Source organism: Ascidia mentula, chromosome 1 (assembly GCF_947561715.1).
Source record: "Ascidia mentula chromosome 1, kaAscMent1.1, whole genome shotgun sequence".
Taxonomy (NCBI): Eukaryota; Metazoa; Chordata; class Ascidiacea; order Phlebobranchia; family Ascidiidae; genus Ascidia; species Ascidia mentula.
This window is the reverse complement of record NC_138566.1, coordinates 12,520,470-12,534,859: the sequence shown is the minus strand read 5'-3', so window position 1 is coordinate 12,534,859 and position 14,390 is coordinate 12,520,470. Positions and strand designations below refer to the sequence as shown.

At 37.8% G+C, this 14,390-nt stretch overlaps 1 protein-coding gene across 1 annotated transcript; it reads left to right on the top strand.

Annotated features, from left to right (window-relative positions):
- The first annotated feature begins 3,726 nt into the window (after positions 1-3,726).
- On the top strand, positions 3,727-8,195 carry LOC145917849 (uncharacterized). The gene is made up of 4 exons (XM_083003148.1): positions 3,727-4,304; positions 4,383-5,161; positions 5,220-7,161; positions 7,211-8,195. Exons 1-4 carry the CDS (start codon positions 3,727-3,729, stop codon positions 8,193-8,195), a joined length of 4,284 nt encoding a protein of 1,427 aa, XP_082859274.1.
- Positions 8,196-14,390: the final 6,195 nt, after the last annotated feature.

Genomic DNA, 14,390 nt, shown 5'->3' with positions numbered 1-14,390 from the left:
ATGCGATTTCAGCACTTGTCCATTTTGCAGTATATGACTTTTCGATAAAAAATATTTTTTTTCAGCACAAGCTTTTTGTACATTGGAAAACGCTGATACTCCAGTACTGAATTTGCGATTGCACAACGTATGTAACCATGCGATTTCAGCACTTGTCCATTTTGCAGTATATGACTTTTCGATAAAAAATATTTTTTTTCAGTACAGGCTTTATTATACAGTGGAAAACGCTAATACTCCAGTACTGAGTTTGCGGTTGCACAACGTATGTAACCATGCGATTTCAGCACTTGTCCATTTTGCAGTATACGACTTTTCGATAAAAAATATTTTTTTTCTTTACAAGCTTTATTATACAGTGGAAAACTCTGATACTCCAGTACTGAGTTTGCGGTTGCACAACGTATGTAACTATGCGCTTTCAGCACTTGTCCATTTTGCAGTATATGACTTTTCGATAAAAAATATTTTTTTTAATTACAAGCTTTATTATACAGTGGAAAACTCTGATACTCCAGTACTGAGTTTGCGGTTGCACAACGTATGTAACTATGCGCTTTCAGCACTTGTCCATTTTCCAGTATATGACTTTTCGATAAAAAATATATTTTTTCATTACAAGCTTTATTATACAGTGGAAAACTCTGATACTCCAGTACTGATTTTGCGGTTGCACAACGTATGTAACTATGCGCTTTCAGCACTTGTCCATTTTGCAGTATGTGACTTTTCGACAAAAAATATTTTTTTTCAGTACAAGCTTTATTATACAGTGGAAAACGCTGATACTCCAGTATTGCTTTTGCGGTTGCACAACGTATGTAACCATGCGATTTCAGCACTTGTCCATTTTGCAGTATATGACTTTTCGATAAAAAATATTTTTTTTCAGTACAAGCTTTATTATACAGTGGAAAACGCTGATACTCCAGTACTGAGTTTGCGGTTGCACAACGTATGTAACTATGCGATTTCAGCACTTGTCCATTTTGCAGTATATGACTTTTCGATAAAAAATATTTGTTTTCAGTACAAGCTTTATTATACAGTGGAAAACGCTGATACTCCAGTACTGAGTTTGCGGTTGCACAACGTATGTAACCATGCGATTTCAGCACTTGTCCATTTTGCAGTATACGACTTTTCGATACAAAATATTTTTTTTCATTACAAGCTTTATTATACAGTGGAAAACTCTGATACTCCAGTACTGAGTTTGCGGTTGCACAACGTATGTAACTATGCGCTTTCAGCACTTGTCCATTTTGCAGTATATGACTTTTCGATAAAAAATATTTTTTTTAATTACAAGCTTTATTATACAGTGGAAAACGCTGATACTCCAGTACTGAGTTTGCGGTTGCACAACGTATGTAACTATGCGCTTTCAGCACTTGTCCATTTTGCAGTATATGACTTTTCGACAAAAAATATTTTTTTAGTACAAGCTTTATTATACAGTGGAAAACGCTGATACTCCAGTATTGCTTTTGCGGTTGCACAACGTATGTAACCATGCGATTTCAGCACTTGTCCATTTTGCAGTATTTGACTTTTCGATAAAAAATATTTTTTTTCAGTACAAGCTTTATTATACAGTGGAAAACGCTGATACTCCAGTATTGCGTTTGCGGTTGCACAACGTATGTAACTATGCGATTTCAGCACTTGTCCATTTTGCAGTATATGACTTTTCGATAAAAAATATTTTTTTTCAGTACAAGCTTTATTATACAGTGGAAAACGCTGATACTCCAGTACTGAGTTTGCGGTTGCACAACGTATGTAACTATGCGATTTCAGCACTTGTCCATTTTGCAGTATATGACTTTTCGATAAAAAATATTTTTTTTCATTACAAGCTTTATTATACAGTGGAAAACGCTGATACTCCAGTACTGAGTTTGCGGTTGCACAACGTATGTAACTATGCGCTTTCAGCACTTGTCCATTTTGCAGTATATGACTTTTCGATAAAAAATATTTTTTTTCATTACAAGCTTTATTATACAGTGGAAAACGCTGATACTCCAGTACTGTGTTTGAGGTTGCACAACGTATGTAACCATGCGATTTCAGCACTTGTCCATTTTGCAGTATACGACATTTCGATAAAAAATATTTTTTTTCAGTACAAGCTTTATTATACAGTGGAAAACGCTGATACTCCAGTTTTGCGTTTGCGGTTGCACAACGTATGTAACTATGCGCTTTCAGCACTTGTCCATTTTGCAGTATATAACTTTTCGACAAAAAATATTTTTTTTCATTACAAGCTTTATTATACAGTGGAAAACGCTGATACTCCAGTACTGAGTTTCCGGTTGCACAACGTATGTAACCATGCGATTTCAGCACTTGTCCATTTTGCAGTATATGGCTTTTCGATAAAAAATTTTTTTTTTGAGTACAAGCTTTATTATACAGTGGAAAACGCTGATACTCCAGTTTTGTGTTTGCGGTTGCACAACGTATGTAACCATGCGATTTCAGCACTTGTCCATTTTGCAGTATATGACTTTTCGATAAAAAATATTTTTTTTCAGTACAAGCTTTATTATACAGTGGAAAACGCTGGTACTCCAGTATTGCTTTTGCGGTTGCACAACATATGTAACCATGCGCTTTCAGCACTTGTCCATTTTGCAGTATATGACTTTTCGATAAAAAATATTTTTTTTCAGTACAAGCTTTATTATACGGTGGAAAACGCTGGTACTCCAGTATTGCTTTTGCGGTTGCACAACGTATGTAACCATGCGATTTCAGCACTTGTCCATTTTGCAGTATATGACTTTTCGATAAAAAATATTTTTTTTCAGTACAAGCTTTATTATACAGTGGAAAACGCTGATACTCCAGTACTGAGTTTGCGGTTGCACAACGTATGTAACTATGCGATTTCAGCACTTGTCCATTTTGCAGTATATGACTTTTCGATAAAAAATATTTTTTTTCAGTACAAGCTTTATTATACAGTGGAAAACGCTGATACTCCAGTTGTTACATCGTAAATCTACTGTCTCCCCAAATGGTAAATTTCTGTATAAATAGCGCCTCCACGTGGAAGAATTCTCCCCTCGTGTTCGGCAAGTTTGCTGACAACTGTAGTTAGTTTCGTGGGTTTACGAATCTTGTGTTATTTGTTTTGCAGGAAATTTAAGTTAATTATTCTTAACAAGTTAAGTAACCTGTTTTTATTGCTGTGAACATCAAGTCTCACAGTAATTAGTGACCCAGTTGTTTTCGGTAAGTGTTGTTTTATTTGCATGTGTGTTTATGTCAATAACCATTGTCTTGAATTGTCAAACCTGGTTTAAAGTGTACTTTGTTTGTTACTTGCAGTTCGACTTGAATGCTCGTTGAAAATTAACTGTTTAAAGTCCTGGTCAAAACGTTTCGGTAAGAATGTTTTATCTTTGAAACCGGCATTTTTCTATCGTACTCATGGCCCAATATTTCATTTAGAAAACCGTCCGCCTAATCCCGTGAAGTACATCTCGCTAATCGAAGCCAACAAGGGCTTTGTTAATACAATAAACTGTTGGAATTTTGTTGGATATTAGTGGGAAGAAGCCTGTAGTTGGGACCTGGCAGGCGCGTTTTTGAATCTACGTAGAAGCACCAGAGTGGACGTCTGTGCCCACCAGGAGCACTGAAGTAGGCGTTACATTCGAAGTTTTCGAAACGTTTGCAAAACAAACGTTTTTGATTTAAAGTGAAGCTATGCCTGGAAGTGAAGGAGGTCAATCCTTTTCATCACCAATATCTAGGCACCAAGTAGTGCTGAAAAAACATGCAGCACCTTCAATGATCCAACTGAAGCATGACAAAGAATTACTGAATGACTGGTATAGGACTGCTGAAAATGCAATCATGTACAAAGATATTTCATTGGTTAATTCTGTTTCAAAACGTATTGAAGAAGTTTCAACTCGCTTGATAAACACATACTCTAAGCTTTTAGAGTGGGTGCCATCAGGTGAAAGGCATGATGACTTTCAACTACAGTTACAGGAAGTCATTCAATGTAAGAAGGAAATGGAAGCAAGAATTGGTCAGTTTCAAACGAATTTCAAAATTCAGGTTGGAGAGAACATTGATGTTAGTTCTTCGTCATTCGTTACATCTCCAGTTGCTGTTCGTACTTTTCCGGCTGTGCAACAGGCCCGAAGTGCGTGGACGAGCTCTTCCAAGTCTACCCATTTTTCAAGAAGCTCTACAAAGACACAGGGAAGTACATCATCCAGTGTAAAGCGGTTGGAAGCAAAGGTTCGTCTTGAAAAGGCTCAAGTGAGATCACGGCATGTTGAGAAAACACAACAAATTGAACATGAAAAACAACAACTTGAACATGAAAAACAAAAACTTGAAGCTCAAAGGCAAACACTAGCAGCACAGTGTGAAATCGAAGAAGCTGAAGCAGAAGTTAAAATTTGGGAGGCAGCTTCTAATGTGTCTCTAGATGATGGGAAAATGAGATCAAATGAAACCGATATTCCAAAACTTTTTCATAATGGTCTTGCTGAAGAAAATGAAGTTCTATTGTTGAAGCCCTGCAAGTCCAAGTACACCTCTCCGCTGGACAAAGCTGACCCAGCAAACCCATCTAAAGCAGAAACTGTACAACCTGAAAGTGCTGTTGTGCGTGGAATAATGGCTGCAGTTGGTGATGCAATGTCTACACCAAAAACAGATTCACTGAAATTTCATGGAGAACCAATGGATTATTGGCCATTTATCAGAAGTTTCGAAGCCACTATTGAAAAGAAGGCACCTTCTGATCGAGTAAAGATGAACTATCTAATGAATTATTGCAAAGGAAAAGCTTACTCATTAATTGAGCATTGTACAGTTATGCCACCTGAATTGGGATATGCTCAAGCTCAAAGCATTCTATATGACAATTTCGGAAAACCATACATAGTGTCAAGAGCCTTTGTTCGCCAACTTACAAGTGGTCCAAATCTCAAACCAGATGATTCTGATGGTTTGCAGCAGTTTGCTACTTCACTGCGCAAATGTCTTTTGATTTTGAAAGGCTTGGGAAATTTTAGTGATCTGAACACCACTGACAGGTTGGTTGAGTTGGTATTGAAGTTACCATACAACTCACAGAATTTGTGGAAACGTCGTGCGGCTACTATTCTCCGAGAAAAGGGTGAAGAAGCAAATTTCCAGCATTTAGTGGAGTTTGTTGAAGAAGAAATCTGTTTCAGAAAGAGCCAACTGGTTTCGTGAGAAGTATTTATGTTTCAATTGCCTAAATCCTGGTCACATTGCAAAGCAGTGCAAAGAAGCTGTTACTTGTTCTGTAGAAGGTTGTGGAAGAAAGCACCATGCATTATTGCATTTGCCCACAAGAAGTGCATCAGCTATAAGAAATCCTGATGCAAGAAATGTAAGTTCATCTGTAAGTGATGTGCCTTGTACAGGGAAGGTTTGTTGCAACACATCAAAGAATGGAAGGAGTGCATATATGAGTGTCCTACCTGTAAAGTTTGTTGCCAATGGCAGAGAATTCGAGTCCTATGCCTTTCTTGACATTGGGTCCGATGCTACGTTTTGTCATACAAAGCTAATCGAAAAACTTGGTTTAAAGGGAAAGTTCAAACGCATTCAAATGGATACACTTGGGCGGAGGCCAAAGATGCTAGAAGGAATTGGTGTTGATTTACAAGTGGTATCCATGGATGGTAATGAAGTCATCAACATTGAAGAAGCCATGTCCGTGGATCATATTCCAGTAAGTCCATACTCCTACCCAACTGACGAGGATCTACAAAGCTTGCCTCATCTAAAAGGTCTTGAGATGCCAAAGGTTGACAGTGAGGAAATTATGCTGTTAATTGGTACCGATACACCGTATGCTCATCGCACCCTGGAGATTCGAACTGGAGGGAAAAAGGAGCCATTTGCTGCGAGAACTCCACTGGGGTGGTCGTTGATTGGTCCATCACCAGATAAAGGGTATGTGCAAGCCAATCGAATCAGAACATTGGAACTGGATCAAAGAATACAAAGGTCATGGTACCAAGATTTTTGTGAAGAACCTGGAGATTTGCAATTCCCCACATCTAAGGAAGACAGAAAGGTTTTAAAGTTTATGAAGGAAGAAGTTAAACATGTGGATGGACATTTTGTCCTACCTTTACCCAAGAGGAATAGCGTAAAATTACCTGGAGACAATTTAGTTTCAGCGCAAAAAAGATTGCTGTATTTGCAAAGGCGCTTGCAAAAGGATGACTTCCTTTGCAAAGGATATGTGGAAAGAATTCAAGAGTACATAGACAAAGGATATGCTGAACAGGTGCCAACTGAAGAACTACAAACAAGTGACCCCACGTGGTACCTTCCTCACCATCCAGTTTATCACCCACATAAACCAGACAAAGTCAGAGTCGTCTTTGATTGCGCTGCAACACAAAAAGGTGTGTCCTTAAACGATAGTCTCATGCAGGGTCCTGACCTTGTTAACAGTCTGGTCAGTGTGCTAACCCGCTTCCGAAAGAATCAAATTGCAATTGTTGGTGATGTGGAAGCTATGTTCCACCAAGTTAGAGTAAAGAAGAGTGATTCAAATTTACTGAGGTTTTTATGGTGGCCTGAAGGTGATCTCACAAAGAAGCCAACAGTTCACCGAATGTTAGTCCACATATTTGGAGCCACCTCATCCCCATGTATGGCTACATTCTGTTTGAAGCACACCACTGAGGAATTTGGACATGAGTTTGACAAACATGTGTCTGAAATAGTGAAGCACAATTTTTATGTAGATGATTGTTTAGCATCTGCACCTACTGAAGAGGAAGCAATTAAGACTGTTTTCCAACTTTGTAAATTGCTACAAAGGGGAGGTTTTCGTCTCACAAAGTGGATTTCAAACAGCCAAGCAGTTTTGGACCGGATCCCTGAAACTGAAATAGCAAAATCAATGAAAGATATCAGCCCGAAAGAAAGTGTCAAGGAAAGAGTGCTGGGCGTGTATTGGAATGTATTTGAGGACAAGTTTGGGTTTCGAACAAGAAGCTATATTGACGAACAAAGACTTACCAGAAGAAGACTATTGTCGGTCATTAATTCCCTATATGATCCTCTTGGTTTTGCAGCACCTGTTGTTTTAGTTGCAAAAAGAATTCAGCAAGAAGTTATTCAGTTGAAGTTGTCTCGTTCACTGTATACCTTGCCGCAAACGCAACGTGCCTCGCAGTCAGCAACTGATGGCAGATCTACCACCAGCACGCTTGAAGCCGAACGAGCCACCATTCTCGTACACCGGAATCGATTTTTTCGGTCCCTTTTTAGTGAAGCGCGGCCGCAGCGAAGTAAAGAGATATGGCTGCATTTTTACCTGCATGACGATGCGTGCCGTGCATATCGAAGTTGCCGAAGATTTGTCAACCGACTCGTTCATAAACGCCTTGAGAAGATTTATTGCCCGAAGAGGAAAGCCAGTTGAAATTTATAGCGACAATGGAACGAATTTTGTGGGAGCAGAGCGTGTTTTACGCGAAGCCCTGGAGGAGCTGAACAAGGAGAAGCTGGAAGCTCATCTTCAACAGAAAGGAATAAAATGGGCGTTTAATCCCCCAGCAGCAAGTCACATGGGCGGCATATGGGAGAGATTAATCCGTTCCATACGAAAAATCCTGAACTCGATGCTACACAAGTCCCCGATTATTAGTGAAGATACCCTACGTACGTTGATGGTGGAAGTTGAAAATATACTCAACTCCAGACCGTTGACGCCCGTCACGTTTAGTCCAAGCAACGACGTTCCTTTGACACCCAATCACATTCTGTTACAGAAGCCAAGCCCTATTATGGCACCTGGGCAATTTGACGAAAAGGACAACTACACCCGCCGTCGCTGGCGCCAAGTGCAGTTCTTAGCTGACGAATTTTGGAGACGATGGACCAATGAGTACTTGCCAACCATCGCTTTGCGGCAAAAGTGGCCAGACAGAAGAAAAAATATCGAAGTCGGCGATATTGTTCTCGTTGTTAACGAATCTATGCCCCGTCGAGGCTGGGACCTTGGTCGAGTTATAAATACCTATCCGGACAAACATGGAGTTGTCAGACAAGTCGACGTCAAAACGAAATCAAACATAATCAAAAGGCCAATTGCAAAGTTGTGCCTTGTTTTCGAGGCTAGCGGTTCCCAAGTGCATTCGACAGGCTCCGACAACTAGTCGTCGACTACTAGTATTGAGCGTGGTGCTCTAAATTGAAGGAAGACATGAAGAAATGAACGCTATGCTGTTGAGCTAACACCCACGCATGTTTATTCATACAGACTTTGCTGCAACTAGCCAATTGAAATTGGCAAATTTTTCGTCTCCGTAACTTGTGCGATTTACGATGTTATTTTTTGTTTGTGAATTGGAAATGTACTCTTCTGAGCCGTACATTTGTGGGGGAGGATGTTACATCGTAAATCTACTGTCTCCCCAAATGGTAAATTTCTGTATAAATAGCGCCTCCACGTGGAAGAATTCTCCCCTCGTGTTCGGCAAGTTTGCTGACAACTGTAGTTAGTTTCGTGGGTTTACGAATCTTGTGTTATTTGTTTTGCAGGAAATTTAAGTTAATTATTCTTAACAAGTTAAGTAACCTGTTTTTATTGCTGTGAACATCAAGTCTCACAGTAATTAGTGACCCAGTTGTTTTCGGTAAGTGTTGTTTTATTTGCATGTGTGTTTATGTCAATAACCATTGTCTTGAATTGTCAAACCTGGTTTAAAGTGTACTTTGTTTGTTACTTGCAGTTCGACTTGAATGCTCGTTGAAAATTAACTGTTTAAAGTCCTGGTCAAAACGTTTCGGTAAGAATGTTTTATCTTTGAAACCGGCATTTTTCTATCGTACTCATGGCCCAATATTTCATTTAGAAAACCGTCCGCCTAATCCCGTGAAGTACATCTCGCTAATCGAAGCCAACAAGGGCTTTGTTAATACAATAAACTGTTGGAATTTTGTTGGATATTAGTGGGAAGAAGCCTGTAGTTGGGACCTGGCAGGCGCGTTTTTGAATCTACGTAGAAGCACCAGAGTGGACGTCTGTGCCCACCAGGAGCACTGAAGTAGGCGTTACACCAGTACTGAGTTTGCGGTTGCACAACGTATGTAACTATGCGATTTCAGCACTTGTCCATTTTGCAGTATATGACTTTTCGATAAAAAATATTTGTTTTCAGTACAAGCTTTATTATACAGTGGAAAACGCTGATACTCCAGTACTGAGTTTGCGGTTGCACAACGTATGTAACCATGCGATTTCAGCACTTGTCCATTTTGCAGTATACGACTTTTCGATAAAAAATAATTTTTTTCAGTACAAGCTTTATTATACAGTGGAAAACGCTGATACTCCAGTTTTGCGTTTGCGGTTGCACAACGTATGTAACTATGCGATTTCAGCACTTGTCCATTTTGCAGTATATGACTTTTCGATAAAAAATATTTTTTTTCAGTACAAGCTTTATTATACAGTGGAAAACGCTGATACTCCAGTACTGAGTTTGCGGTTGCACAACGTATGTAACTATGCGATTTCAGCACTTGTCCATTTTGCAGTATATGACTTTTCGACAAAAAATATTTTTTTTCAGTACAAGCTTTATTATACAGTGGAAAACGCTGATACTCCAGTACTGAGTTTGCGGTTGCGCAACGTATGTAACTATGCGCTTTCAGCACTTGTCCATTTTGCAGTATATGACTTTTCGATAAAAAATATTTTTTTTCAGTACAAGCTTTATTATACAGTGGAAAACGCAGGCACTGCAGTATTGCTTTTGCGGTTGCACAACGTATGTAACTATGCGCTTTCAGCACTTGTCCATTTTGCAGTATATAACTTTTCGATAAAAAATATTTTTTTTCAGTACAAGCTTTATTATACAGTGGAAAACGCTGATACTCCAGTATTGCGTTTGCGGTTGCACAACGTATGTAACTATGCGATTTCAGCACTTGTCCATTTTGCAGTATATGACTTTTCGACAAAAAATATTTTTTTTCAGTACAAGCTTTATTATACAGTGGAAAACGCTGATACTCCAGTATTGAGTTTGCGGTTGCACAACGTATGTAACTATGCGATTTCAGCACTTGTCCATTTTGCAGTATACGACTTTTCGATAAAAAATTTTTTTTTTCATCACAAGCTTTATTATACAGTGGAAAACTCTGATACTCCAGTACTGAGTTTGCGGTTGCACAACGTATGTAACTATGCGCTTTCAGCACTTGTCCATTTTGCAGTATATGACTTTTCGATAAAAAATATTTTTTTTAATTACAAGCTTTATTATACAGTGGAAAACGCTGGCACTGCAGTATTGCTTTTGCGGTTGCACAACGTATGTAACTATGCGATTTCAGCACTTGTCCATTTTGCAGTATATGACTTTTCGATAAAAAATATTTTTTTTCAGTACAAGCTTTATTATACAGTGGAAAACGCTGATACTCCAGTACTGAGTTTGCGGTTGCACAACGTATGTAACCATGCGATTTCAGCACTTGTCCATTTTGCAGTATACGACTTTTCGATAAAAAATATTTTTTTTCATTACAAGCTTTATTATACAGTGGAAAATTCTGATACTCCAGTACTGAGTTTGCGGTTGCACAACGTATGTAACTATGCGCTTTCAGCACTTGTCCATTTTGCAGTATATGACTTTTCGATAAAAAATATTTTTTTTAATTACAAGCTTTATTATACAGTGGAAAACGCTGATACTCCAGTACTGAGTTTGCGGTTGCACAACGTATGTAACTATGCGCTTTCAGCACTTGTCCATTTTGCAGTATATGACTTTTCGACAAAAAATATTTTTTTTCACTACAAGCTTTATTATACAGTGGAAAACGCTGATATTCCAGTACTGAGTTTGCGGTTGCACAACGTATGTAACTATGCGATTTCAGCACTTGTCCATTTTGCAGTATATGACTTATCGACAAAAAATATTTTTTTTCAGTACAAGCTGTATTATACAGTGGAAAACGCTGATACTCCAATATTGCTTTTGCGGTTGCACAACGTATGTAACCATGCGATTTCAGCACTTGTCCATTTTGCAGTATATGACTTTTCGATAAAAAATATTTGTTTTTCAGTACAAGCTTTATTATACAGTGGAAAACGCTGATACTCCAGTACTGAGTTTGCGGTTGCACAACGTATGTAACTATGCGATTTCAGCACTTGTCCATTTTGCAGTATATGACTTTTCGATAAAAAATATTTTTTTTCAGTACAAGCTTTATTATACAGTGGAAAACGCTGATACTCCAGTATTGCGTTTGCGGTTGCACAACGTATGTAACTATGCGCTTTCAGCACTTGTCCATTTTGCAGTATATGACTTTTCGATAAAAAATATTTTTTTTCAGTACAAGCTTTATTATACAGTGGAAAACGCTGATACTCCAGTACTGAGTTTGCGGTTGCACAACGTATGTAACCATGAGATTTCAGCACTTGTCCATTTTGCAGCATACGACTTTTCGATAAAAAATATTTTTTTTCAGTACAAGCTTTATTATACAGTGGAAAACGCTGATACTCCAGTATTGCGTTTGCGGTTGCACAACGTATGTAACTATGCGATTTCAGCACTTGTCCATTTTGCAGTATATGACTTTTCGATAAAAAAAATTTTTTTCAGTACAAGCTTTATTATACAGTGGAAAACGCTGATACTCCAGTATTGCGTTTGCGGTTGCACAACGTATGTAACTATGCGCTTTCAGCACTTGTCCATTTTGCAGTATATGACTTTTCGATAAAAAATATTTTTTTTCACTACAAGCTTTATTATACAGTGGAAAACGCTGATACTCCAGTACTGAGTTTGCGGTTGCACAACGTATGTAACTATGCGATTTCAGCACTTGTCCATTTTGCAGTATATGACTTTTCGACAAAAAATATTTTTTTTTCAGTACAAGCTTTATTATACAGTGGAAAACGCTGATTCTCCAGTATTGAGTTTGCGGTTGCACAACGTATGTAACTATGCGATTTCAGCACTTGTCCATTTTGCAGTATACGACTTTTCGATAAAAAATATTTTTTTTTCATCACAAGCTTTATTATACAGTGGAAAACTCTGATACTCCAGTACTGAGTTTGCGGTTGCACAACGTATGTAACTATGCGCTTTCAGCACTTGTCCATTTTGCAGTATATGACTTTTCGATAAAAAATATGTTTTTTTAATTACAAGCTTTATTATACAGTGGAAAACGCTGGCACTGCAGTATTGCTTTTGCGGTTGCACAACGTATATAACTATGCGATTTCAGCAGTTGTCCATTTTGCAGTATATGACTTTTCGATAAAAAATATTTTTTTTCAGTACAAGCTTTATTATACAGTGGAAAACGCTGATACTCCAGTACTGAGTTTGCGGTTGCACAACGTATGTAACCATGCGATTTCAGCACTTGTCCATTTTGCAGTATATGACTTTTCGACAAAAAATATTTTTTTTCACTACAAGCTTTATTATACAGTGGAAAACGCTGATATTCCAGTACTGAGTTTGCGGTTGCACAACGTATGTAACTATGCGATTTCAGCACTTGTCCATTTTGCAGTATATGACTTATCGACAAAAAATATTTTTTTTCAGTACAAGCTGTATTATACAGTGGAAAACGCTGATACTCCAATATTGCTTTTGCGGTTGCACAACGTATGTAACCATGCGATTTCAGCACTTGTCCATTTTGCAGTATATGACTTTTCGATAAAAAATATTTGTTTTTCAGTACAAGCTTTATTATACAGTGGAAAACGCTGATACTCCAGTACTGAGTTTGCGGTTGCACAACGTATGTAACTATGCGATTTCAGCACTTGTCCATTTTGCAGTATATGACTTTTCGATAAAAAATATTTTTTTTCAGTACAAGCTTTATTATACAGTGGAAAACGCTGATACTCCAGTTTTGCGGTTGCACAACGTATGTAACTATGCGCTTTCAGCACTTGTCCATTTTGCAGTATATGACTTTTCGATAAAAAATATTTTTTTTCAGTACAAGCTTTATTATACAGTGGAAAACGCTGATACTCCAGTACTGAGTTTGCGGTTGCACAACGTATGTAACCATGAGATTTCAGCACTTGTCCATTTTGCAGCATACGACTTTTCGATAAAAAATATTTTTTTTCAGTACAAGCTTTATTATACAGTGGAAAACGCTGATACTCCAGTATTGCGTTTGCGGTTGCACAACGTATGTAACTATGCGATTTCAGCACTTGTCCATTTTGCAGTATATGACTTTTCGATAAAAAAATTTTTTTTCAGTACAAGCTTTATTATACAGTGGAAAACGCTGATACTCCAGTATTGCGTTTGCGGTTGCACAACGTATGTAACTATGCGCTTTCAGCACTTGTCCATTTTGCAGTATATGACTTTTCGATAAAAAATATTTTTTTTCACTACAAGCTTTATTATACAGTGGAAAACGCTGATACTCCAGTACTGAGTTTGCGGTTGCACAACGTATGTAACTATGCGATTTCAGCACTTGTCCATTTTGCAGTATATGACTTTTCGACAAAAAATATTTTTTTTCAGTACAAGCTTTATTATACAGTGGAAAACGCTGATTCTCCAGTATTGAGTTTGCGGTTGCACAACGTATGTAACTATGCGATTTCAGCACTTGTCCATTTTGCAGTATACGACTTTTCGATAAAAAATATTTTTTTTTCATCACAAGCTTTATTATACAGTGGAAAACTCTGATACTCCAGTACTGAGTTTGCGGTTGCACAACGTATGTAACTATGCGCTTTCAGCACTTGTCCATTTTGCAGTATATGACTTTTCGATAAAAAATATGTTTTTTTAATTACAAGCTTTATTATACAGTGGAAAACGCTGGCACTGCAGTATTGCTTTTGCGGTTGCACAACGTATATAACTATGCGATTTCAGCAGTTGTCCATTTTGCAGTATATGACTTTTCGATAAAAAATATTTTTTTTCAGTACAAGCTTTATTATACAGTGGAAAACGCTGATACTCCAGTACTGAGTTTGCGGTTGCACAACGTATGTAACCATGCGATTTCAGCACTTGTCCATTTTGCAGCATACGACTTTTCGATAAAAAATATTTTTTTTCATTACAAGCTTTATTATACAGTGGAAAATTCTGATACTCCAGTACTGAGTTTGCGGTTGCACAACGTATGTAACTATGCGCTTTCAGCACTTGTCCATTTTGCAGTATATGACTTTTCGATAAAAAATATTTTTTTTAATTACAAGCTTTATTATACAGTGGAAAACGCTGATACTCCAGTACTGAGTTTGCGGTTGCACAACGTATGTAACTATGCGCTTTCAG

Coding starts and splice junctions, on each gene's coding strand:
- LOC145917849 (XM_083003148.1), top strand. CDS start 3,727: ATGCCTGGAAGTGAAGGAGGTCAATCCTTTTCATCACCAATATCTAGG. Junction 4,305..4,382: donor AAGGCTCAAGTGAGATCACG/GCATGTTGAGAA, acceptor TGAAGCTCAAAG/GCAAACACTAGCAGCACAGT. Junction 5,162..5,219: donor TACTATTCTCCGAGAAAAGG/GTGAAGAAGCAA, acceptor AATCTGTTTCAG/AAAGAGCCAACTGGTTTCGT.